The 27,283-nt window shown below is 38.2% G+C and overlaps 1 protein-coding gene across 1 annotated transcript in view; it reads right to left on the bottom strand.

The window, feature by feature from the left end:
* Window positions 1–27,283, bottom strand: part of KIF6 (kinesin family member 6) — a 397,162-nt gene that overhangs the window by 249,708 nt on the left and 120,171 nt on the right. The window contains exons 7-8 of the mRNA XM_059937468.1: window positions 9,661–9,867; window positions 187–330 (exon numbers count right to left, since the gene is read on the bottom strand). Coding sequence (XP_059793451.1) covers window positions 187–330; window positions 9,661–9,867 — 351 coding nt within the window. The remainder of the gene's footprint in view (window positions 1–186; window positions 331–9,660; window positions 9,868–27,283) is intronic.

Here is a 27,283-nt window from a genome sequence, read left to right as displayed (position 1 = left end):
TCTCAAATTGGGGGAATTACAATTCTGGCAAATAACCCAAAGCTATGAACTCTGGTGGGTCTTCACCTCTGAAGGCATACCCTAACCCAGTTGAAAAGACGGAAACCCACCAAGGACCCTCAACCCCGTCTCACAAACTAGCATAAAAACTCAGACTGAGATCTCCAGAGAGAAGAAGCAACATACGTCAATATTCCTTTTCTCTAAAGAGAGCGTGGCAATCATGGTCGTCATGCAGTTCCCTCCCAGGCTGTCTCTCAGGACACTGGTCATCATGGAGTTCCGATACGGAATGTGTGAGCGGTGCTTTTCTGAGAGGGCAATGATGACCTGTGGTGGAGGGGAAAAAGAATAGCGTTAACTTAGCAGAAAATGCACACCTGACAAACTGAGCTGCGACAGCAATAAGGATACAAAATGCAGTGACCCCCAAAACTTGGGCTCAGAATAAATATCTTAAAATATTCAGTACAATAACAGTGAAGATGGAATGAAGCAAATATAGTAAAAACATACCATAATGGACCCTGTCGTTTTTGGACAGATGATATAACTTGTGCAGAATTGGATACATTTTTATTCTGTTTTCAGTCACTGAGAAATTTATATAAAAACTCAAGAGTAAATCATGCCAGATTTTAAAAAATCCTATCAAAATTGGTCTGTATGCCTCATCTTCAAGGTAAAAGAGGCAGAACAATAAATAAGAACTACAAGAGGCAACAGACCCCAGATTCTGGTGCCAGATTGTCCAGGTCCAGATTCTAGCTATGCCAGGGCATGCCACTCACCACCTCTGCCTCAGTCTCCTCATCTGTAAAACACGGAAAAGACAGTATCTGCCTATGAGTAGTTGGGAAGAGTTAAAATGTGCAAATTACTTTGAGTAGAACTAGCCCATAATAAGTGCTGTATATGTGTTTGCTTTCACTGTAAGTGATGGGGGAAGTGCACCTTGGTTCACCTAGAGTCTGCTCACCTTGCGCCTTAGGAGTGTCTTACGTACTTAGTAGGAAGATGGTAGATGGATGGATGGGAGATGGATGAAGGGCTGCTGTGGGCTGTCCTCAAGGGGAGCCACCAGGGGTTCAGGGTTTTCTGAGGAAGATGAATCCAGTGCCAGGATGCCCACTGCAAAGCATCAGGAATAACTCACCCACAGATGTGACATGTGACTTCAGGGGCATCACAAGGCCCTGGCTCCTGAAAATACTTTCAACACCTGCTATTGTTCTAGTCTTCCCTCTTCCCAGGTGTGTAATTCCCATCATCAGAACTTTTTCTACGCCTTTAGTTTACAAAATAAGATGGGAGCATTGTTTTTGAAGGCCGTTTTTAGCAAAATCACGTAACGATACCACTGGTCTTGCTTTAAGCTAATGACCACAGGTTTTACTATAAACCAGAAATCCTGTGAGGTTCTCTCAAAAACCACTTTTCCACTCTCAGAAATGGGCCTTCGCACCTTATCCTCTTGTTTCAAACATCTACCCAGCCTCCTCTCTCCGCCTTCAGTCTGAGCCGATGGCCACACACTCTTCTTCCAGGTGTAAGCGGTCTACCTGCCCTGTCCCTCAATCCCCCACACATTCCACTCTTCCTGCGGTTACTGTCCTGCTCCTGCCCAAGTCCAGCCCTCTGTCCCCTCCCTCTTCTCCTCTTACCTACTTTGCTCCTATAATTAACCCCTCTCTTTGCATTAATTTCTCTCTCTCACCGGAATCACTCCCATTCTGCAAGCCCACAACAGTACTAAACTAAGTTGGCTCTTGCCAAGGTCATCGGCAACCCCCCTGAACCAAAAGCACTGACTGCTCTCTTACTAGACCTCTGATTTGAGTAAGGCATCAAAATAGGTATTCATTGCCTCCTTCAGGAAATGCTTTATTCACTTGGTAATCAGGACATCACACTTCTCTGGTTTTTATCTTTCCTTAAAAACTAGATAATGAATACTTGCTTTTCTTCTTCCCAAATTATATCTATTGAAGTGCTCCGAGGCTCAGTCCCGGATCCTCTTCTCTTTCTTATCTACACTGTCTCTCTGTGTAATCTCATCCAATCCCCTGGCTTTAAATACATCCATATCCTATCCTAATGTCTCCCCAGTTTACAGCATCAGCCTCAACCTCTTCCCTGAGCTACTATCCCTGCAGCAACTCTGCATCTCCACCTGGATGTCTGTTCCTGACTGTCTCTCCCCTCTGCCCCCAAGCCTGATTTTTTCTCAGGCTTTACCCATCATTATTGATGGCGCCACCATCCAACAAGTGGCTCAGTCCAAAACCCTAGGCAACATTCTTGAATTCCTCTCACCTCCAACATCCAATTTCTGTTAGGTTTATCTACAAAACATACCCAGAATTGGATCACTTTTTCCCACCTCGTTTGCCACCGCTCCAGTTCGAGGCACCATTTTCCCTTCCTTGGATAACTGCTCTCAAGGCTCTGAATCAGTCTCCTTGTTTCTCCTTTTGCCCTCCCATGGTCTCCGCTCTGCATGGCAGGCAGAGAAACCTTTACAAAAATGTAAGTTACATCAAGTCACTGCCCTGCTTACAACCTCCCGATGCACTTGGTATAATGACCGAACCCCTGTGTGATCTGGTTCCTGTCTACCTATCCAACTTCATCTCCTACGGTGCTTTCGTGGCCCACACTGGCCTTGCTGTTGCTTCACCATGCCAAGCTTAGCCCCACATCGCAGCCTTTGACCATGTTTCTTTTACTTAGGATGCTCTTGCCCCAGATTTTCTTACAGCATCCTACTTCTCATCAATCAAATTTTTGCTCAAGTTTTATTTCCTCACAAGGGCTTTCCCTGAACTCCCTTTCAAAAGTAACACCCCGATATCCAGGCTTTAACTCTATTTTATTTTTCTTCTGATACTTACGACTATTGGAAATTTTATTTATTTACTTGTTACCTGCTTCCCCACGAGAGTTTCTGCTCCACAAGGCAGAAACAAAGGACTTTGTTTCTCTTGCTCGTGGCTCCATCACCACTGCCAAGAACAGCACCCAGCACCCGGTACATGTGGCAGAAACTGAGTTGTCTCCCTCAGCTCTCATGATAGCCCCCATCCTAGTTCTGCTTCCTACAAAATTACATTTCCTAGTCTCTCTTACAGCTCACGGTTTGCATGAGACCTAGCTCCATCAAGCAAACACCCTGTGTGGGATTGGAGGTGAGTGATGAGAGGTGGTGGTCATAAGGAGGAAGACTGCATTTGTAGGTGGGTGGCAAAGGCAACTGGTTTTTTTGAGGCAGCTACAGGGAAGTTTCTGGAATCTAAGGCTTAATGTCCTAAGTGCCCAGTGGGGATAACAGTGGTGTTTTACAGAGCAGTTCAGTGGTGTGATTAGAAGTGTCTCTTGGCTGGGACTTTCCTGGTGGTCCGGTGGTTAAGACTTCGCCTTCCAATGCAGGGAGTGCGGGTTCGATCCCTGGTCAGGGAGCTAAGATCCCACATGCCTCGCGGCCAAAAAAACCAAAAACATAAAACAGAAGCAATACTGGAACAAATTCAGTAAAGACTTTAAAAGATGGTCCACATCAAAAAGATCTTGAGAAAAAAAAAAGAAGTGTATCTTGGTTGCTCTGCTCCTAGCTGGGTAGTACTCAAGCCCAGTTTTCTAATTTTTCTTGAGATTCTTTATGTTTAATAAACTCTATGCTTCTTAAATTAGCTAGAGTGAATTTCCCAGTTTGCAGCTAAAAAATCTGATTAATACAACATATGCTCAACACTTTTTTGTTAAACGAATATGAATAAATGAATGATTGGATTAATTAGTTTTACCTAGGAAGGCAGTGGGAGGGTCATTAGTAGTGAATGAGATTTGGGTGAACTAAGCTTCAGTGCAACTGGGAAGAAAGTGAGAAATATGGTGGACCCGAGTCTGAGTGGCAAGATGGGAGCATGGGGTGCTGAGCAGAGCTCCAGACCCTAAGAGCCAAGAGGACAAATATCTGCAACAGGTAAGGAAGGCCCGAATAGCAAATACCAAACCAAACAGGGGTAGGTCTGACAGATATGCAGAGAGGGTGGCATTATTGTTTATTAATCATCAATTAAATATCTAACAGTTTTCTAAGTACTTTTAAGTTCTTTCATAAAACAAATGTCACTATTTTCTTCCTGGTCTAGGAAACAAAACTGATGTCTTTTCTATTCAACAGTTTTATTGACAACTTAGATGACATAAAGGAGAATATGCTTATTACACTTCCTTCTGATATTAAATGGTCTGTTAGTTAACTTGCTTTTGGCTGTAGTAACAAAAGAATGTAACCCAAACTGGCTTTAATCATAGGGAAATTTATTGGCTCATGTAACTGTAATAGGAAATGCTTTAGGTTAGAATGACCTAAAAGGTCAGGGGCCTTTTAGAAAGGACTTAGTTTCTGCCCATATCTCTGCTCCGTCTCCCATGTGGTAGAAGTCTGCCCCTCCTCGTGGCCATAGGATGGCTACCAAATGCCCTGATGTTATATACTTCCTTACTCATGACTGACATGAGAAAGTTCTCTAATAATTAAACATGAGTCCTGAGATTCACTAGGGACCAACTTGGTTCATGGGCCACCTCTGAACCAATCACTATAGCCAGGAGAAAGACTGGCTCGAATCGGCTTAGGCCAGTCAGGTCTACTCATGGAGCTGGGAATGAGCTTCTGCCTGCTACCCCTGGAATGAATGCTGTAGAGGCAATCCCAATGTCCTTTCCAGAAAGGGTTCTAAAATTGTTAAAGAGAAGAATTAAAATTCAAAATGAGATTATGGATTAGAAAATATGGTCTTTAAGAATGGGGGAAATGAAGGCAGTGCATGATAAAACAAAGAACCCAGGACTCAGAGTCAGAATCCAGCTGCCCCACTTATACGATCTTAGGCCAATCTCTTATATTTATTAGCCTCAGTCTCCCCACCTGTAAAACTGGAATTAGAATGCCTGCCTATCTCACAGAAGTGATTTAAAGATCAATAGAGAGAGTTTCTGGGATACTTCTTAGCAAAACAAAAAGCACTCCGTGTTTGGAGGGGGCTTTAGGCCATGTTCTTTATGATCACTTTGAAGACTTGTAGCACAATAAACGCAGTTCTAGGCCATTTTTTTTTCCTTTTTTTTTTTGGCTGTGTTGGGTCTTCGTTGCTGTGCATGGGCTTTTCTCTAGTTGCGGTGAGCGGGGGCTACTCTTTGTTGTGGTGGTGCGCGTACTTCTCATTGCGGTGGCTTCTCTTGTTGCGGAGCAGGGGCTCTAGGCGCGCGGGCTTCAGTAGTTGTGGCTCGCGGGCTCTAGAGCGCAGGCTCAGTAGCTGTGGCGCACAGGCTTAGTTGCTCCGCGGCTTGTGGAATCTTCCCGGACCAGGGTTCGAACCCATGTCCCCTGCACTGGCAGGCGATTCCCAACCACTGCGCCACCAGGGAAGTCCTAGGCCATTTCTTTATAAGCGGGTCCTAAGCAGGTACCCTCCCAGCTCTAGAGAACTTTAGGAATACCATAATAAGCCCAGACCCCTTGGACAGAAACGGATCTTCAGAGTGACTTAGAAATGGCCAGTATTTGAGAGAGAGGCAGAAGTAAATTATTCTTTGTGGGGCTGCTTTGGGTTCTCTAAACTGGGCAGGAGCCAAATGATCTGAATGGCACAGGGTGAGGAGGTGTTCATACAACCTGGATTTCTTTAGTGTTTACTTCCATTTTGGATTTCATGTACAAATACAATAACATGTTCCTGAAGACATTCTTTAAGCAACAAAGAGTGGAACCCCACATGACACTTAATAGCATCTCCACGTACCAAGAAACTATGCCTGAAATCAATAATTCGGTTTACTACTTCATTCATTAAAGAGAATTTCTTTTAAAGAACTCAGATGTCCATGGAAGATTATGCCCTGAGAACTGACAAAAATTTTCAGAGTTACAACTAGCACCGCACCACCAATTTTTTCTCCTGAACGCAACACATTCAGTGGAAGCCAAGTGGAAAGTAACACTCTGAAAAAGTCCCACTCATGTTGGATAACTGGCCGGGGTGACCCTGATTCTGATTTCTGGAGAAGGAGAGAGCAAACACTCTCTGTTCTCAGTGGTTTCTCACTTAACATTTGGGCTGACAGACACCCAGGGTCACCCAAGGAGCACTCCGTGAGGCTTATGGCTGGACCAAGTATGCATGGTCCCTTCCTTTTCCTCCACGGACTCGAATTCTAGGGTCAAGATGCACCCTGTTATTGTGGCTTGAAATGTTTTTGAGGAGACTTTTTGGAAAAAAGTACTACATACACAAGGAAAACTCCAAAACCAACAGTACTCTGGCAAATAGAAATTTATTTACTTCTGAGCACAATAAGGTGCATTCAACTCAGAACGTCTGTGCCCTGTGAGCAGGTGTAAGGTCTCACAATTATGGCCAGAGGGCAGTTACAATTCGCATGGAATTTCTATAACTCTAATGTGGGCTAATTCATGTAAGAAAGGCTACCAAACTGTCTTTTCCTAGTCCATCTCCATCTTATATATTCAAACTGAGACAGAGAAGATGTCTCAGTTTGATTATATTTTGGACATCTACATGAATTTCTATTACAGCATTTATCTTACTGCATTCTAAGTATTTGTTTGTATGCTTTGCTCTTTCACTGGATGACACGGTAGCACAGACTATTTCTCAATTATACATCAATCCCCATTGCCTAACGTAACTTGTAGCACCCAGTGGACACTCAGTCACAATTTGTTGATTGAATGAGTGAATGAATGAATGAAGCTAATTAAACTAAACTGTTATACTTCCAGCCTCAAAGGCCCATAATAAAGTACTTCATAAAGAAAATTTGTTTATAAAAGTCCTTGAATTCTGTTATTTCATCAACAGTATCTGCTCACTCTTTTTATTATTCTCCTTCCTAGGTACTCTTTGGTCCCCTCTCACTTATGTCTTTCTGTGTAGAATTCCAATATTTCTCTACTATCCACAACTTTCTCTCTAGCAGCTGCTCCTAGCTTTACTCAATCTCACGTACCCATGTCCACACACTGCAGTTTTCCATATTTATGTTCTTCTTTCCTCTCATACTGATCTTCTCCTTCTCCTCCTCTCTCCATTATTTTATGCCATAACCTCCATGAAGACCCTTGTACAGCAGTGTAAAGAGCTAACGGCTGCAGTGATGCAGTGGGTGTCTATGAAAGAGATAAGTTACATTCAGAGAGCCAAAGGTCAATGACACATGAATGTCACTGAGACCCTGGGTGAATCCATCCCGCAGATGGAGCTAAGGGCTGACAGACTCCCAGTTCTCACTGCCTGACATGCCCTGACCCCATCCTGGCCGGGCTCACTCCTACTCATTCCTCCCATCTCTGCTTAACATCAGTCCTGAGAGAACTTTCATTAACTCTCCCTTCCTCAGTCTAAGTCCAATCCCCCACACTCTCCTCGCCCCTTGGACTTGCTCTGCAGGCTCCCATCAGGATTACAGCCACGTACCTAACGAATACTTATTCAGTGCATGTCTCCCTCCACTGGACCATAAGACCTTCGGGGCAAGGGCTGTTTCTATTTCATTCAGCGCTGTGCTCCAGGGCCCAGCACAGTCCTCAGCACATTACTGCTCCTTATAAGTATCTGTTAAATAAGTAAACTAGCTATATACAAAATCAGATGCCACATAGCCACCAAGACTGCTCACATGAGGCTGATGTTACCAGAATTTTGAAGAGAAGAAATGTAGGGAGAGGAATAGTTTTAATGACAAGTAACAGCTTGCAAAGGTTGTGTAGAATGAAGAAAAAGAAAACATAAGGAGCAGAATGTTTTTCTTGAGTGATTACAATTGATGGAAATTTTGATTCAACTAACAAATATAAATATAATTTCGTATGATGGATGGATATAATGGGAATTAAAAGATAGTGAAGACTCTGAAACAAGTAGGTATGTTTGAAATAAAGCACTTTGAATATAGTCCATTATACTTTCATATCAATGTTACATAAATGTCCTATAAAGTAAAAGATCTGTTAAGTAAAAGTAGTATGTAATATGTGAACAAGAAAGAGTTCAGCAATGCTGACTATCGTCAGAAACACTAAAGTGATCTGAACACCATGCAGGTCTTAACCTCTGGGTGTTGCATTACTGGGACTCATTTGGTCAGAGCCTAATTGTGTGTGCCTTGTTCACAGAGAGTTCCCTTAGGTTTCTCTCAATCTGCTTTTTCAGCCAGCTTGACCATTAGAAAGCATTTAATGTCAGGACAACATCATTCTCAAAAGGGTTCATTATGCAGCTTTAAAAAAGTAGTTTTTTTTCTCAAATCTTTCAGTCTCCAACATTCATTAACAGACCCTTTTGCCTCGCCAATATCCCCTGTACTTCTCCACTCCAGTTTTTGATCATGTTTCTCTTTCTTTTTTTTTTTAGAATTAGTTGCCATCTTTAACATTCAACTCACAACATTTACACTCACAGAGCTGAAAGGAACTTGAAAAATAATTTAATTCAATGCACTCCTTTTAGATGGGAGAAATTTTGTCTGGAAGATTTACTTAGCAAAATTCAGATGAGCTTTCTCTGCCTTTGGAATAAAATTCAGAAATTAAAAATTAAGCATGCACTGGGATGGACTGTAGTAAACTTGGAGTGGGGACAGGGAGGGAAGCTAAGACAAAGAGAACCATTGCAGGGTCAGAATCACCAACTAGATGAAGTCACTACAAATGGAAAAGATACTGGTCATCTCCACATTATGGTCTCATAGCTAATCTACCAGCCCGAAACAAATAGTCCATGGAGGCCGTTTCTAACTTATATTCACACCACTAATTTTACAAATAAACACAAGGTATAGTGAAAAAAAGCATAGGCTTTGGAGCCAAGCAATTCGAGGTTCAAATCCTTATCTCACCACTAGCTGTGTAATCTCAGGAAGGCCTGGGGAAGACCTGAGTTATAAAAACTATAAGATGTGGGTAATAACTAATACCTACAGTGCAGAGCTGTTGTGAGGTTTAAATGAAATGGTTTATACAGAATTCTAGTAGCTATACCAATGTTTATAGCAGCATTATTCACAATAGCCAAAAGGTGGAAACAAGTCATGTTCATCAACAGATGAATGGATATACAAAATACTATATATCTATATTTATATCTACACACACACAATGAGATATTATTCAGCCTTAAAAAGGAAGAAAATTGTGATACATGTTAAAACATGATGGACCTTGAAATTATGCTAAGTGGAAGAAATCAGACACAAAAGGACAAATACTGTATAATTCCACTTATACGAAAATCTAGAACAGGCAAATTCATAGTGGCAGAAAGTAGACTAGAGGTGATGGGGGCCTGGGAGTATAAAGAGATTGGGAGATACTGTTTAATGGGTACAGAGTTTCTGTTTGGGATCATGAGAAGCTCTGGAAATGGATGATGGTGATGCTTGCACAACATTTTGAATGTACTTAATGCCACTGAATTGTAAAAATTAGTTAAATGGTAATTTTACGTTATATATATTTTGCCACAGTAAAAGAAGAGAAACAATACAAAACAAGACAAAAATGCTAGTAGAATGCGTGATGTGAAGTACATGGTCAAAAAATGGTAGGTATAGGTACATCCCACCCTACCCGTTTACCTGTTCTAAGTAATGTAGTGACAAGTTGATATACTTGGCCTCTGTCAGAAGCTGGCCCCCTACTCCAGTCTTCGCAACTCGCTCTGAACCAGCCAGGTCAACTAAATGCAGCTTGGCATGTCGCACGGTTGCAGATCCTGGTTCCTTGCTTGATAAGTGAATGGTGAAAATGCAGTGGGAACGGGTTGAAGCTTGGTTCATAGGAGTCTATAATAAAAATGTTGTAAAACAAAATTGATAAACCATTAGCCAGACTCATCAAGAAAAAAAGGGAGAAGACTCAAATCAATAAAATCAGAAATGGAAAAGGGGAAGTAAAAACTGACACTGTAGAAATACAAAAGGGCATGAGAGAGTACTACAAGCAACTATATGCCAATAAAATGGACAACCTGGAAGAAATGGACAAATTCTTAGAAAAGCACAACCTTCTGAGACTGAACCAGGAAGAAATAGAAAATATGAACAGACCAATCACAAGCACTGAAATTGAAACTGTGATTAAGAATCTTCCAACAAACAAAAGCCGAGGAACAGATGGCTTCACAGGTGAATTCTATCAAACATTTAGAGAAGAGCTAACACCTATCCTTTTCAAACTCTTCCAAAATAGAGCAGAGGGAGGAACACTCCCAAACTCATTCTACGAGGCCACCATCACCCTGATACCAAAACCAGACAAAGATGTCACAAAAAAAGAAAACTATAGGTGAATATCACTGATGAACATAGATGCAAAAATCCTCAACAAAATACTCGCAAACAGAATCCAACAGCACATTAACAGGATCATACACCATGATCAAGTGGGGTTTATCTCAGGAATGCAAGGATCCTTCAATATACACAAAGAAATCCATGTGATACACCATATTAACAAATTGAAGGAGAAAAACCATATGATCATCTCAACAGATGCAGAGAAAGCTTTCAACAAAATTCAACACCCATTTATGATAGAAACCCTCCAGAAAGTAGGCATAGAGGGAAGTTACCTCAACATAAAAAAGGCCATATATGACAAACCCACAGCCAACATCGTCCTCAATGGTGAAAAACTGAAACCATTTCCACTAAGATCAGGAACAAGACAAGGCTGCCCAATCTCACCACTATTATTCAACATAGTTTTGGAAGTTTTAGCCACAGCAATCAGAGAAGAAAAAGAAATAAAAGGAATCCAAATTGGAAAAGAAGTAAAGCTGTCACTGTTTGCAGATGACATGATACTATACATAGAGAATCCTAAAGATGCTACCAGAAAACTACTAGAGCTAATCAATGAATTTGGTAATGTAGCAGGATACAAAACTAATGCACAGAAATCTCTTGCATTCCTATACACTAATGATGAAAAATCTGAAAGTGAAATTAAGAAAACACTCCCATTTACCACTGCAACAAAAAGAATAACATACCTAGGAACAAACCTACCTAGGGAGACAAAAGACCTGTATGCAGAAAATTATAAGACAGTTAATAAAGAAATTAAAGATGACACAAATAGATGGAGAGATACACCATGTTCTTGGATTGGAAGAATCAACATTGTGAAAATGACTATACTACTCAAAGCAACCTACAGATTCAGTGCAATCCCTATCAAACTACTACTGGCATTTTTCACAGAACTAGAACAAAAAATTTCACAATTTGTATGGAGACACAAAAGACCCCGAATAGCCAAAGCAATCTTGAGAAAGAAAAGCAGAGCTGGAGGAATCAGGCTCCCAGACTTCAGACTATACTACAAAGCTACAGTAATCAAGACAGTATGGTACTGGCACAAAAATAGAAATATAGATCAATGAAACAGGATAGAAAGCCCAGAGATAAACCCACGCACATATGGTCACCTTATCTTTGATAAAGGAGGCAAGAATATACAATGGAGAAAAGACAGCCTCTTCAATAAGTGGTGCTGGGAAAACTGGATAACTACATGTAAAAGAATGAAATTAGAGCACTCTCTAACACCATACAGAAAAATAAACTCAAAATGGATTAAAGACCTAAATGTAAGGCCAGACACTATAAAACTCTTAGAGGACAGCATAGGCAGAACACTCTATGACATAGATCACAGCAAGATCCTTTTTGACCCACCTCCTAGAGAAATGGAAATGAAAACAAAAATAAACAAATGGGACCTAATGAAACTTAAAAGCTTTTGCACAGCAAAGGAAACCATAAACAAGACGAAAAGACAACCCTCAGAATGGGAGAAAATATTTGCAAATGAAGCAACTGACAAAGGATTAATCTCCAAAATTTACAAGCAACTTATGCAGCTCAATATCAAAAAACCAAACAACCCAATCCAAAAATGGGCAGAAGACCTATGTAGACATTTCTCCAAAGAAGATATACAGATTGCCAAGAAACACATGAAAGAATGCTCAACATCATTAATCATTAGAGAAATGCAAATCAAAACTACAATGAGGTGTCACCTCACACCAGTCAGAATGGCCATCATCAAAAAATCTAGAAACAATAAATGCTGGAGAGGGTGTGGAGAAAAGGGAACCCTCATACACTGTTGGTGGGAATGTAAATTGATACAGCCACTATGGAGAACAGTATGGAGGTTCCTTAAAAAACTAAAAATAGAAATACCATATGACCCAGCAATCCCATTACTGGGCATATACCCTGAGAAAACCATAATTCAAAAAGAGTCATGTACCACAATGTTCATTGCAGCACTATTTACAATAGCAAGGACATGGAAGCAACCTAAGTATCCATCGACAGATGAATGGATAAAGAAGAGGTGGCACATATATACAATGGAATATTATTCAGCCATAAAAAGAAATGAATTTGAGTTATTTGTAATGAGGTGGATGGACCTAGAGTCTGTCATACAGAGTGAAGTAAGTCAGAAAGAGAAAAACAAATACCGTATGCTAACACATGCATATGGAGTCTAAAAATAAAAAAATGGTCATGAAGAACCTAGGGGCAAGATGGGAATAAAGATGCAGATCTACTAGAGAATGGGCTTGAAGATACGGGGAGGGGGAAGGAAGGGTAAGCTGGGACAAAGTGAGAGAGTAGTAGTGTATATATGCACATATATACACTACCAAATGTAAAATAGATAGCTAGTGCGCAGCAGTTGCATAGCACAGGGTGATCAGCTCGGTGCTTTGTGATCAGCTAGAAGGGTGGGATAGGGAGGGTGGGAGGGAGGGAGACACAAGAGGGAAGAGATATGGGGATATATGTATATGTATAACTGATTCACTTTGTTATAAAGCAGAAGCTAACACACCATTGTAAAGCAATTATACTCCAATAAAAACGTTAAAAAGAAAAAATGTAATGTGAACAATGAGCATTTCTGTAGAATATCAACAGAGTTAAATTTATATTTCCAGTGAAAAGACTTCATTTCCCATGAAGTGAACACTTTCAAATGGAGCAAAAACACTTGTAGCTGAGATCCTTAACGTGAATTATTTTCAATGTATTACCTCCGGAATGACTGATAACAGATGTGGCCGGGTTCATTCAGAAAGTGAGAAAAGAGTGTGAATGAGGTAAAGTTTGGGACCTCTTAACCAGTACTATAACGTTATTTCATCACATGACCACAATCCATACCTTAACTTTGGCTAGCCATATTGAAAATCTTCAATGTGAATTTCATGGTAAAATAGCTGAGAATGGGTTCATAAAGAGAATTCATTACACAATTGTAAACACAATCCACAGACAAGGATACCCAACATCACTGCTACTACCCAACACTGAACTGGGGCTTCCAGTCAAGGTAATAAACAAGAAAAATATATGAGGCATAGTGATAGGAAAAGAAGAAATTAAAGTGTCATTATATACCGAAAATATTGTGGTTTACAAAGAAAATGCAAGAATGTCTACAAATAAACTGTTAAGGGCTAAAAAGATTAGCAGGGTTGCTGGATGCAAGACCAATATGAAAAATCAATAAAGTTCTAATAATCCAGCAACAATTAATCAGGAAATATTTTATTTGTAATAGCAACAAAGATGATGAGATACTAAGAGATCAGTCTTATAAAAGATGTGTGATTTGCAGGGAAAATGAAAACCTGAATAAATGGTGTACCAGATATTAATATAGCATTTCATAGATGGGAAAATTCAAAATTAATCTCTATATTAATCTCTCTATTTTAACCTATATATTCAATGCAATTGAAATACAAATGCCACTGGTTTTATTTGCAGAACAAAACAAATTAATTCTAAAAACCAGATGAAGGAGCAAATATTGCAAAATAATCAAAAACAATTCAGTGAAAGAATAATAAGGAAAGGGGTCTTGTCTTGCTATATATCAAGGAATAATCATAACACCATAGTAATTAAAACAGTGCGGGACTTGTGCAGGAACAGATAGATAATTAGATCAGTGAAACATGCTGTGCTCATTTAAGGAACTCTGTATAAGGTATGGGTGACATCACACCACAGTAGAGAAAGGATGGACTTATTAACAAATGATGTTGGAGTAATGGTCTAACCCCCTTGAGAAAGTAAATTTAAATTGCTCTCTCACACTATACACACAAATAAATTCCAGAATGTATTACAGACTTATGTGTAAAATAACACAACCTTAACATTAATAAAATATAGAAGCATATTGTAATCAACCCAAGGTAGTAATAGATAAGCTATGATAAGACACAAAACACAAAACTGAATGGATTTGAAATATTTGACCAAATAATCCAAAATTAAAGAACTTCTGGGTGATGAGATCTACCGTAAAGTTAAAAGACTAGGCGATGATATTGGCAATATATATGGCTGACAAAAGATTAATATTTGAAATAAAGAACCCCCACAAATCAATAAGAAAAAAAACACAGAAAAAAATGAGCAAAGGATATGAACAGGCATCCCATCAAGAGGAAACCTGAAAATGGTCAACAAGTCTTTGAAAAAATTGCTCAAGCTTACAAATAGTCAAGACAAGTAATTAAAACCCAACAATAAACTGCTTCATTCACCTCTATTAGACGGGCAAATTTTAAAAAATAAACTCTAACAAAACAAGTGTTTATAAGGATATAAGGAAGCAGGAACTTTTATACACTGCTGGTAGGAATGTAAATCAAGAATCTTTTTTGAGAGAATTCCCTATGGCCCACAAGCCAGCAATAGCCTGACTACTAGGTATATTTCCTAGAGAGAAACCTGGGCCAGGTACATTACGGGGGAGAGAGAGAGACAGAGGCAGAGAGATGGATGGACATTCACTGCAATACTGCTTGGGGTAGCAAGAAGTTGGTGCAAGATGTACAGCCTAAATGGACATCTGTGGTGGGAAAGATGAATAAACTGGGATAATTCAAATTACAGAAAATTAAACTTCTGTATAGATTGACATAGATTTCTAAAATAGAATGCTGAGGAAAAATGGCAAGTTAAAGAATAATATAAATACTATGATAGATAATTAAGAAGACAATATTATCTAAAAATATTAGTTCATGGTGCTATAACTTAGGTCATTAAAAGTGTAAAAAACGGACTGGAGGATATAGCAAATTAATGATAGTTGTTGCCTTTGTGAGGGATGGAAGTGAAAGGCTAACAAGGAGACTTCATCTTTATCTGAAATATCCTATTTCTTTTATTTAAAAATTCTCAGAAGTAAATAGATATCAGATATCTAAAAATATCTAAAATAAAAATTATCTAAAAATATTCCAAAAGAATGCTCATGTGAGTAAACACGTTCAGATCTCCACCTTTGCAAAACAGGATTTAACGAAAGACTTTCCATACAGATATACATGTATTCAGATAGGGTAATATATTTAGATGCTATTTCAACCAGAAATTCTTTCTGTAAATATAAATTCTTGATATACATGATCACTGATTTACACCAACTAGCAAAATACAGAGATGTCAAAATACTGGCATAGTTTTGGTCATGATGATGTAGCTAGTGAGTTACATAGGCTGAAAATTTGACCCATTACTCGTTGCCACAATAACTATACCCAAACCTAGCCAGTGTGTGATTTTGCATGCTAAAGTGGATCAGCAAATAACCGTGCATCTAAAACCACAAACTCAAATTTAGAAACTAAGTTGAGGTGTTTTGGAAGTGACTGTAAGTTATTTGCAGAACTTAAACGTGGGTTTCATTTCACTGTTATATTCGCACAACAATGAAGCCTACAGCACTGTAACAAAAGTCAAATGACAATCGATATAAATGACTAACATAGAGACTATCCCCAACAGCTGTCTTCAGCTGTCTTCAGCTTCCAAATTGATGCACTGAAATCACAGTAAAATGTGGACCATTACAAATAGTGGAAGAGTGAACCCATTTCAAAGGGTACATGAAATTAAATTGTATTTCTGTAGTCTGTAATTAAAATGCAGTAATATGTGTAGGAGTCCATGCCTACAATTTTGTAACTTCTCATAAATATTTTCTGCATGAAGTAGTAGTTGGTGTACTCTTCGCGAAAATTTTCTTAAACCTCAGAAAACATTCTTTATGTGTAGCTGTTTAAGTGTGATTGACTATGCCAGTGTCTGCTCTGTGTTTATTTAAGGACATCTTTATGTCTCATAGGCATGCCCCTACGCTTGTCCTTTTAAAGGTAAAATTGTATTTAAACATTTTTGAAACTGCCTAAGAACAGATGGCACCATTTAGGCAGATTTCATTCAAATTTAAGCGCACATTTTAAACAAATGTGCTCTTGGCACTAGAGACAGTGCCTTTGGAAAAATTCTAGTGATGATTAATCATCTGCATGCAGAGAGCTTTCACATTTCATATCATTCTGTGTATATAGCCCCGTGTTAGGCAGTACAGAGACAAGAAGGAAAAGAAGGCCTGGACCTTGCCCTCAAGGCATTTATAATCTAGTTCAGGAGCTAATGACAAAATGTGTGAAATGAGAGTGAACAATGAGAAAAAGGTAAATGTGCAGGAAAGAAAGTGATCTGTTTTCAGCACTGAGCATCCTAATCTTTCAGGTAAAACCTACGAATGTTATCCATTCCCTCATTATGGAAGCTCTCCACGCTCCTTCTATTCCTAGGTTTCTAGAGTCAAACACTCTCTCTAACTGCTTGCTCTGTCTCCTTTTCCTTTATTGGACCCTTTTCTCTCCAGTCCCTAAAATAAGCATGTCCCAAGCTATGGTCATCATATTTCTTCCTCTTGGGGAACTCTTCCATAGCTCTGATTCTCATTGGATTGGTACTGCAGTGTAGTTAAAAATCACACACCCAAAATCTTAGAATTGGGTGTCGGATGACCTGGTGTCTTCAAGCCCTGGTTCCATCAGTTACTAGTGTTGAAATCTTAAGCAAATTTATGTAAAGTAATTTTGGTTTTTCATGCCTTTGAAATGCCATAATAAGACTTGCTTTGCTGCAAAGAGTTGTACTAATTACCGATTGAAGTGTTGAAGTGGTCCATGAACTGTAAAAGGTCATAAAAATGTCTCACTGTTCATGTTCACTCTGTTCAGATGCCTCCCATGTCCTTATTTCCAACCACAATTTCTCTGTACCCCAGATTAGAATGTCCAAGAGCTGGACTGATAATTGTCACTAAAATGCCCTGCCAGCATCTTGAACTTAATGTTACCCCAAACAACCTCATCACTTTCCCTCATTCTGTGTCCCACAGATGGATATACAATCCGTCCTGTTGCATTTACCTCTGTCAGCTTTGCTCCATCTCCAAATATCTTTTACCTCTCACCTGGGTTACTACATTCTTTCCTTACTAGTCTTCCCATATTTATTCTTGTCTCCTCCAACTGTTCTCCACCTTGCAGACAGAGTAATACTTCAAAAACACATATTTGATTACATCAATCCCACCTAAATCCCTGAATTAAACTAGCATGCTCCCTAAGACTAATATCTCCAGTTCCTACAACTGTATCTTATACAACTGTTTATCAAACTATTTTTAAAGTATGGCAATCTGACATTCTGAACTGAATTTATTCTTTCAAATGTAGCCTAACCACAGCAGAGGAAACTGGAATCTGAGCAATCTAAATCTAGCGTTGCCAATAAATAGCACACAAAGTGATAAACCATATTTGCTCCAGCCTTTTACCCATGCTATGGAATTTCTTTGGGAAACACACACACTTGTTTATTTGATGACTGCATTTGATTAGTTTTCATCCCAACATTACTATCTGTTGAGATAATTCTGAATTTTGACTGCTTTGCAATTTTGTGCTATCAACGAATGAAACTATCCTGTGTCTCCTCACCCGAACAATTTTGTAAGACATGGAGTAGGGCAGAATAATAGCATTCCATGAAGACACCCGTACTTTCTACTCCACTAGGTAATAATTATGGGTATTTTCTAATTGGCTTCAATCCAAGTACTTTCATATACTTTCAATTTCTCTCTATATCCCCCAAGGATATTTTGAGAGACTTTATTAAATAACTTGAATTCACTTGACCTATGAATTTTTATAACCCTATCAGAAAAGTGAATGAAATTAGTTTAAAGTGAATCATTTAACAATCATTTTTCAGATTCTTTTTTAGGATTTGGTATCAAAAATATTAACCTGTCATTTTCCAAATGTTTTCTTTTTTTGCAGAGTTGAGAATAAATGACTTTCTTTTACAGAGTAAAAGTCTAAAACCCAGGCTCACTGGGTCCCTTACAGATTCATCATATTGGTAATCTGTGGTCAAGGAAAGTTAGTTTTCCTCTTTCTCATCTCCAGCCCAGCAAAAGCTTACTTCTCACTGAAGGCCTATCTGAAAGGTTACCTCCTCTACAAAGGCTCTCCACTTCCCACCTCCTCCCACCTAGACTCTGAGATCCTTGGGGGCAGGGACGGTGTCTTATACATCATTGTAACCCTAGCATAACGTTACACAATAGTGTTCAAAAATGTTTGTTAAATCGTTGGCTCTTGCTCATTTCTAGTTTTCTGGAATCTCTATGGCATGCTTCATAATTTCTAAAAATTGCCAAATAATTCAGAGACTATAACTGCAAACTCTTTAAATCCATGCAATATAATTTGAGTCAAAAAGTTAGAATTATTTGTACAGCAAGACTGACTCCAATCTCTACACTTATCTTGGGCTTCAATTACTCTATGTGCCTGACTCCAGGGCTCTTATTATCCACTACACTGTACATCTTCAACTGCCTTTTCTCTTGCCTGGAATGTCCTCTTGATGGTCAAGTATTGGCCAGTATGTCTTATTGGAAAAGTATGCCCTTCTCCTCCTCCCAAAATAAGCCTACTCAAAATTCATTTATCTTCATGAATTCCCTTGGACTATTCCCAATTGGCATTAACTACTGTGTTCAGAAAGGCCATTTAAACATTTGTGCATAGAGTAGAAGATAATTAATATCCAAACTCTGGAAAAATCCATTGTTCCAAATGGATTTTTAAATGTCTATCATTTAAAAAATTGTGACATTGTAATGGACAGTTTGCAGCAGAGGGTAGTGAGGGATGATGGTGGAATCCACCAGGCTACAACTGAGTGTTTGGTGGCCAGCTCATTTCTTGCAGTGTAAAGAGTGGTGCAGATTATAAAAGGTGATTCAAAAATGACCTTGTCAGTCAATGGTGGCTTCAAACTGTCTATCTAAAAGGGGCTTGGAGTAGCAATGTACTTGTGGAGTGGTACTTGAAGCTGCTTTTGCAGCTTTACATAACATAGCATTAAATTGAGGAAACACCACATGTCCGTATTGAAGGCTAAAGCTCCTTCTCCACCAGCCCTTCAAGCCACTTAGTGGCACTGGCTGGGCTACCACCCTAAGAAGCTCTTTCATTGAACAAGAATCATTTTCTACAAAGCAGGAGATACTCCTAGGCTGAAAGAGAAATTTGAAAAGAAATGGTATAGCAACAAGACACAAGAATCATTTTCTACAAAGCAGGAGATACTCCTAGGCTGAAAGAGAAATTTGAAAAGAAATGGTATAGCAACAAGAATTGGGTAACAGTGATAAGCATTTTCAAAAGCCTGTTTATTCATCTTTCCTGTTGGAATCTGCAGATGTACAACTACTAATCCTGATGCTCTGATTTTGTTACGCATATTCCTATTGGTAGATCAACAAAAAATTTCACTTTTTTCATTATTTCATCATGATTTGTGGGTGTGTGGCCATTTTCAAGATTGAAAATTTTAATTTGAGGGCAAAAATTGATATGTGAATTATGATTTTTGTGTTTATATAATACACTATTATGTTTTTTGTAACAATTTTGCTACTTTTAGTTAATCTCATGTTTTCAATCACTTCAAAAATGATTACAAATAGTTAATAAATACAGTCTTCAGTGAGTCGAATAATTTCTTTATATTACATATTAAGATTTCCTAGGATCCTTTGAATACTTGCTTTTTCTTGTCATATCTTATAGCTTATATTCCACTCTAATGTACCAAAATCTTTCTTTCTTCAATCACCTCTCTATTTTGGAGTGAAATAGCTCAACAAGAATTTCCCCTAATTTAGAATAGGTCAGGTGAAGAAAATTCTCTCTTAGGTTGAACAGGAGTATATAATGTACATGCTTGAGACTTTTTAAAGCAAACCATCTAAGAACAACAGCAGTAGACACAGAATCCAGAATTCAGCTTTCACTCCAATTCTCCTTGTTTGATAACACTTTCTAACCAGATATCCTAATTGACCTGTTCCTTTGCTCATTTGCTCTAACTGAATTGAAGACTGAAAATACTAGCCTCCATGTGTTTCCCAGACTGATATCTGAGCCTTTTAGGTTAAAATTCACCCTTAACTGAGGATTATCTAACCCTCCCCCAACTGGTTAAATGATTTCTTATCTAATTCCTCCCATGGCAAATGGGTTGGTTAGGAGGCCCACCACACACTTGTTGTACTCTAACTCAGCCTGGAAAAGTGAGGCCTGACGAAACCTAGTGGTTTAGCATGTGACCCTATAAACACCTGTCTTGATCTTTTCTGAAGTTGTTTCAGAACATACTGCTTAGCAGCAAAATATCCCCAATTTGATAGCCCTCTATTGGAATTAATGACCCTAAACTGCTCATTTTCCTTTCTGATTTTTCTTTTTATAAGATACCTGGCTTTTAGAAAAGTAATCAAACTCATTTTCCCTAGTTGCAAGATTTCTAGTCGAGCGTATTATCAAAGCAGCTGTGTAAAAGAGAAAAACAGACCAGGCACACCAATTTTTTTTTTAATTTAAAAGTAAGCTTTGGAGCAATCTGAAACATACGATAAGAATGTTTTAGCAACTGTGATTCACCTTTCTGATAAGAATAGCCTATTTTGTTTTATTATATATCCCTTCTAACAAGTCTGGAATCAGTTTGATGGATTTTTGATTTTCATGTCTTCAAAGATCTAATAGCTGACTTCAAAATTTTAGGAAAATTGAATGTCAGAATTAGTGATGGCTCTTCTTCTGTTGGATGTCAGTATTTAGAAGATTGCTTCCCTATGGGTCATTTCTCCAAAATTTGGCAAATCAAATACATTTATATAAAAATATAAGTATGCTAAAGTCAGCGCACACGGCAAATTGAGGAAGAATTTTACCTACATGTTTAATTAGAACTATGTTCAATTATCAACCTTGTTTAATATCCTTGAACTGGGTATCATCATATCAACACCAGGACAAAGGTTTGTTCTCTGAACAATGGAAAATATATCATCCCAAATGTTCCCCCACCTTTTATTTACTTGACTGCAAGAGGAATCATAGCTAAATTTGGTCCTCAATGGCATCCTTGTTGTCTAGCATATCCATTTTTCATCTTTTAAATTAAGGTTAACATTTTTTCTTTCTTCTCTTACTCTTAAAATTCAGTCGGGCTTAACAATTTCCAAGTCTGACCATACACATAATTGGAAAAAATGATACTATGGGGCTAAAAAGTCTAATGATCTTCTCAAGAATTTATAGCAGTTCATTTAAACTGTCTTTAGGGAAAAGCTTTTTCTATACATACTGTATACCTCGAGATTATAAGTAAACTGAAAATATCTGTTACTATCCTGTGTATAGACAACTAGAAACAGGTAGTGATAACACACCAAGCAGAACACAGATATACATTTGAGTAATTTTATTCTTATGAAAGAAGTTTATCCTGTCAAATTGATTGTGGTAGCTCTCAATGCAATGTTCGAGTTCAGACATCGAGATCTGTATCGGACACAGATTTGAGGACAATGTCACTCACAGTACAGATGCTGAAGGAAGAACTCTAGAAGCATAGACGTCTGGTGATTACATATATTATTTCACTCCATTTTATAGTCCAATGACATTTTCTCCACATTTTGAAGATTCCACAGTTCTCTCTATGGCTATGAAGATCTCTTGCTCTTAGGATTGGCAAGACTCCAAATGGCAAGCCCAAAACATGATCAAATTACTTGTTGAAGGGTTTGGGCAGTTGATAAGACCCCTGTCTCCTCCCTCCTAGTTTGAAACCAATACAAGGACTAATGCAAAAGTCAGCCTGCCAAAAAAATGAAAGTATCTATCAACAAGAAATGCTAGAAGAATAGCTTCTTCTTAACGTTGACTTCTTATAGCCCAAACTGACTTCCTGCCAGTTTCCCTCATGTGTATTCCTGATTGAAGATAAGCCAAAAGCAATCTATCTGAATTATTATCCCTATTTCTTATAGAAATGGTTTTACTCAGGGGCTAATCTATGCCTCTTTGCCCTCTGATCAATTCCTTCCCTTTCCTCTACTTTGCTCTACATCACAGAGATGCAGAGTCCTAAAGGCAGCATTTTCCCAAGACCCTTTTTAGCTGGCATCCAGCTGGAAAGACAGGGAAGGGGAGAGATACTCTGGCTTTTCCCTTCCTCATGCCTTCCACTCTCCTGCCAATGCCTCCTACCAGCTGAGACCTGCCTATAGATTGTCATAGCTTCCTGTTGTTGGTCATCTCTACGAGTTGTATCACCTTCCCGTTTGGCTTCTCAGATTCTTCCATCATCCATGAAACAAAACTATCTGCATTGATTTCCCCTGTTTTAAAAACAGAGTAGTTTGTTTTCCTTGTTAGATCCTGACTGATACACTCAATTAAATACACAGCAATTTAACATAAAGCTCTCAGATGTTATACAATACTGATAGAAGTATAAAGTCTTTGTATTTCTTTCAAAGTTACAGGCAAGACACTGCCTATTTTGCCACACAAGACCCTTTAAACAAGTATAGATACAATCTGCCTGCAACTCAATACCTGTAAATTTGCTCTCTGAACAATGAAAACTACATAACCAAAAATGTCAAAACGATGCCCTTGTTTTTACTTGTCTGCCTGAAGAATCATAGCTAAATTTTGTCCTCAATGGCAATAATTAACTCATTCCAGTTGTCTATCATATCCATCTATCTTCTTTTAAATCAAGTTTACCTTCAAAATTTTTTTTTCCTTTTTGACATTATTTTGGTCCAGGTTTATATGTGTTTTAATATTGTAAGTTGCTTCAAACTCATTTGGAAAATAGATGATACATATAGTACTAACATAAACATTGTTTTCTTACTAAAAAAGCCATGCTACATTTGAATTTTATGAAGAATAATGAGTTATTATTTTGTAAAAATGACGCACATTTATCAAGATAGATCAAGTTATATTATGGTAGCAAATGAACAAATAGCACCATAATCTCAGAGGCTTAAAAATCACAAAGGTTTCTTTCTTGCTCACATTATTTCTCCAGTGTTGTTAAATGGTGGCTCTGCTCCACATACTTGACACCAGCAAAGCTGATGAGGGTGCTGCCATCTTCTAAGACCACCTCCGCAACATAAAGCTTCAGGGTTTGCCACAAAAGGGAAGGAGATTAAGGAGAACTTTATACTAGTTCTCAAAGGCTTCAAAACAAAAGTAACATGCTACTTTCACTCAGATTGCACTGGCTACAGCAAGCGAACTCCCTTAACTTCAAGGAAGCATGTGCCAGAAGGAATAAACAGAAGTTTTGGTAAGCGCTAGTAATCCCTACCACACTCATTATTTTAAAAATCCAAACAACACAAAAAGGAGCAAAGATGAAAGTGAAAATCTCCCCAAAATAACAATGTTAATGTTTAATAAGAATTGTATTTAGATATTTTTAATACATATATACAAATAGAAGAACATATAGAAGTACTTTACCAAAACAAAAGCATACTACACATACTATTCTTAATTGAAAATTACTAAATTAAGTTTTGTTTGAATTTAATAGAAAAATAAATAAAACTGAAGGAATTGGTGAGCTTCAGATAAATGTTTTTTCAATGGTAAGAGATGTATATCTTTTCTCTAAAAGTATCTCTTTAGAATTAAGGAAAACTCATGGAATTAAAGGACTTGGGTCATCATGATTTTAACTACATGGTTGACATTTAGACAGTAGCTACTCCTATCTTTTTTTTTTTTTTTTTTTAAGTATTATTTATTTATTTATTTATTTTTATTTTTGGCTGTGTTGGGTCTTCGTTTCTGTGCGAGGGCTTCCTCCAGCCACGGCAAGTGGGGGCCACTCTTCATCGCGGTGCGTGGGCCTCACTATCGTGGCCTTTTGTTTTGGAGCACAGGCTCCAGACGCGCAGGCTCAGCAGTTGTGGCTCACGGGCCCAGTTGCTCTGCGGCATGTGGGATCTTCCCAGACCAGGGCTAGAACCCGTGTCCCCTGCATTAGCAGGCAGATTCTCAACCACTGCGCCACCAGGGAAGCCCCTCTACTCCTTTCTTGCTTTGAAATATAAGGAAATTAGCTCACTTATAACACCACCCCTCCTCTACTTTCTAACTCCAAATTTGTGTTATATCTATTATTATTTATATTTTCAAGGTTTATAATATTTACTTTACACAGTTGTTTAGTTTTATGTCTACATTTAAATAAATTCAATGTTTCTCACCAGTCCTTTTGTAATGTTTCTGGGTTCTCACATTCGTTAATTTGATTTATCTCTTAGTTGGTTAGACTTGATTGTCAAGCAATTTTTAAAAATGATCCCTCAGTTCATTTTCTTCCAGGATTCACACATGCTTAAAAATACTTGTCTGATGTTTTTGTTTTTAAAGGAAAACTTGAAAATTTGGCTGGGTATAAAATTATTGGGATACAATATCCTTGCTTCAGAACTTGTTCCACTGTCTTCTGGCACTGAATATTGCTAAGGAAAAGTCCAAAAGCAAACTTTTTTTAATCTTCACTCATAGTTGGCTTGCATTTTTCAGACTGGATGTCCATAATCTTCTTTATTTAGCTTTGGAAATTAGTAACTTCAATAGATTTTATCTTGGAGTTGAGCTCTTTCAATTTTTTCTTAGACACAGCATGGCCTTTTCATCTGCAGATTCAAGTAATTCCAGATTTCAGGAAACTTCTCTCTCTCTCTCTCTTTCTCTCTCTCTCTCACTCTCTATCCATGTTTTTTCTGTTGCCCTTACTCTTCTTCAGGATTTCTAATTACTCACAATTGGTTTCTCCTTTGGCTCTCTTTCCAGGTATCATTTTCTCTCATTATTTTTAATATCCTTAGTTATTTTTCAGCCACATTTCCTCCTCTTCTTCTTTCTTGTCTCCCTTCTCCTCCTCCTTTTCTCCTTCCTTCTCTTTTGTTTCTTAACGGCACTTTCATCACTATAATGGCTTTCTTCTTCTCTTTCATTTCTGAGTTCTTCAAGCTTGCTTTTATTTTCTTGTCTTGTAATCTTTTCTTTGAAACTTTCTATATTTTTAAGCTATTTTTAAAAACAAAGATTGCTTTTAGGTAACATATTTAAGATTATGAAGTATACTGCCTTGCTTCCTAATGTAAGGAGTCTTCAAATGTATGTTGCTTTTCCCTCCACACTCCATATACGTGGAAAGATCTTTAGCTATTTTCCTTTTGATAATTTTATCTTTGAGCATGTGCATCTTTTTCCGAGAGAGTAGTCTGGGAGATGGGTAAGGGAATATTCAAATTCAGTTTGTGTCCTGAGTACCTCTACTCTGCACATATTTCATTCTTAGCCTTAAGAGCACATACTTTCCTCAAATTTTTTCACTAAAAGGTCTGGGATGGCAAAACCCCTTAAGTCACAAACTCCCTGAATCCCACTCACCAAAGGTCATCTTTCTTGGCCATAAGCCTAGACCACTGACCATAAAAATGGCCTGTCTTTAAGGTTTCTTCTTTGGACTTACCTTCTATAGTGTAAAATGAATATCTAAATAATATTGCCCTATCATACTTGTCTATGTTCTTAGATCTCACCACCCTAACCAGAAGATCATTGGATTTGCATTTAAGAATTGTGACGCTTTCTTTAAGGAGAAACCATATCCTGCCTGAGGTTGGAGGATATATGTGTTGGCTCTCAGCAACCTCCCTCACTGTAATTCAAATTTCATAGTATTTGGCAGATTTCCTCAAGGTTTGAGGTTATGGCTATTTCCTTATTTCACTGAAGATGGCTTTTCCTCTTCTATTTTTCATTTTTTGTTGCTGTTGTTGGTGAATTTCAGTAGCAGGGAGTAGAGTAAAAATTACTTTCTTCTGCTATTTAATCAGAAATCAGAATTTTAAAGATCAGAAGAAACTCAGGAGCTAAATTTTTACAGCCAAGAAGACTGTGTTTCTCTAATTATGTATATGGAGTGAGTACATTTTAATATTCTATTAATGGCTGCACCGTACCACTTCATTTATTTTAATAAACGTTTTAGACTTGAAACTTATGGTTCATGCAATGCCACTAATCAGGTTAGATGAGAGCAGAATGCAAACTATGTTATAAGACAGAATCACTAGTTAAGAAAGACTGTGTATTTCTCATATATAAAATATAAAAAAGAGGGAGAAAAATGCTTGGGATATATTAAGTGCTCAAAGTTTAAGTTCCCTTCTTTCTATACCTACTAACATATATACAGTAGATAAGAGAAGTTAGAATTGTCAACACATCTTTTGCTAAGGCTTCTAGCTGCCTATTGGGACCTAATGATAAAAGATGCTATTCTCATTATAATAAGAGCAGTGTGAAATGGATTTTCCCTGTTAAATATTTTGCTCTTCTCAGGCTCACAAATCTTGGTGTATACTTGCTAATTATATACAACTAATATATCTTTCCAACGAAAATCTGTGAGGATGTGTTATTTAGTGTCTCTCTAATGGTCTGCTGGAATATGATTCTGGAACACTAATTGCAACCCCAATCCTCTTGTTTCCCACACACACTACACAAGGAGATCGAGGCTTAGAGAGCTGTTAACAAACACAATCACACAGTAAAGCTGCTCTTTCCTTCCTGTGCTGTCCTCGTGTTATTAGACAACGTGTCCAGCGACAGCTGTTTCAGTAACTGTACAAACCTACTCACTCCACTCACAGCCTGTCTCCCAATTGTCTTTGCACTTCTACAAGGTCACACAACTAACTCCAAAAGTTTGACAGAGTGCAAAGTCTGAGAGCTTACAAAACGCATCAGCACAACTCAGATACATTTAGTATGTTTTTTATTTCAAGCAAAGAATTAGGCAGAAAGACCTCTAATAGCTCCTGGGAAAATAATTTACAAATCCTGTAAATGTTGTTGGGAGGCTGGTT

This window comes from Balaenoptera ricei, chromosome 11, assembly GCF_028023285.1.
Source record: "Balaenoptera ricei isolate mBalRic1 chromosome 11, mBalRic1.hap2, whole genome shotgun sequence".
Classification (NCBI taxonomy): domain Eukaryota; kingdom Metazoa; phylum Chordata; class Mammalia; order Artiodactyla; family Balaenopteridae; genus Balaenoptera; species Balaenoptera ricei.
The sequence above is the reverse complement of the archived record's forward strand: the minus strand, read 5'-3'. Positions and strand labels throughout refer to the sequence as shown.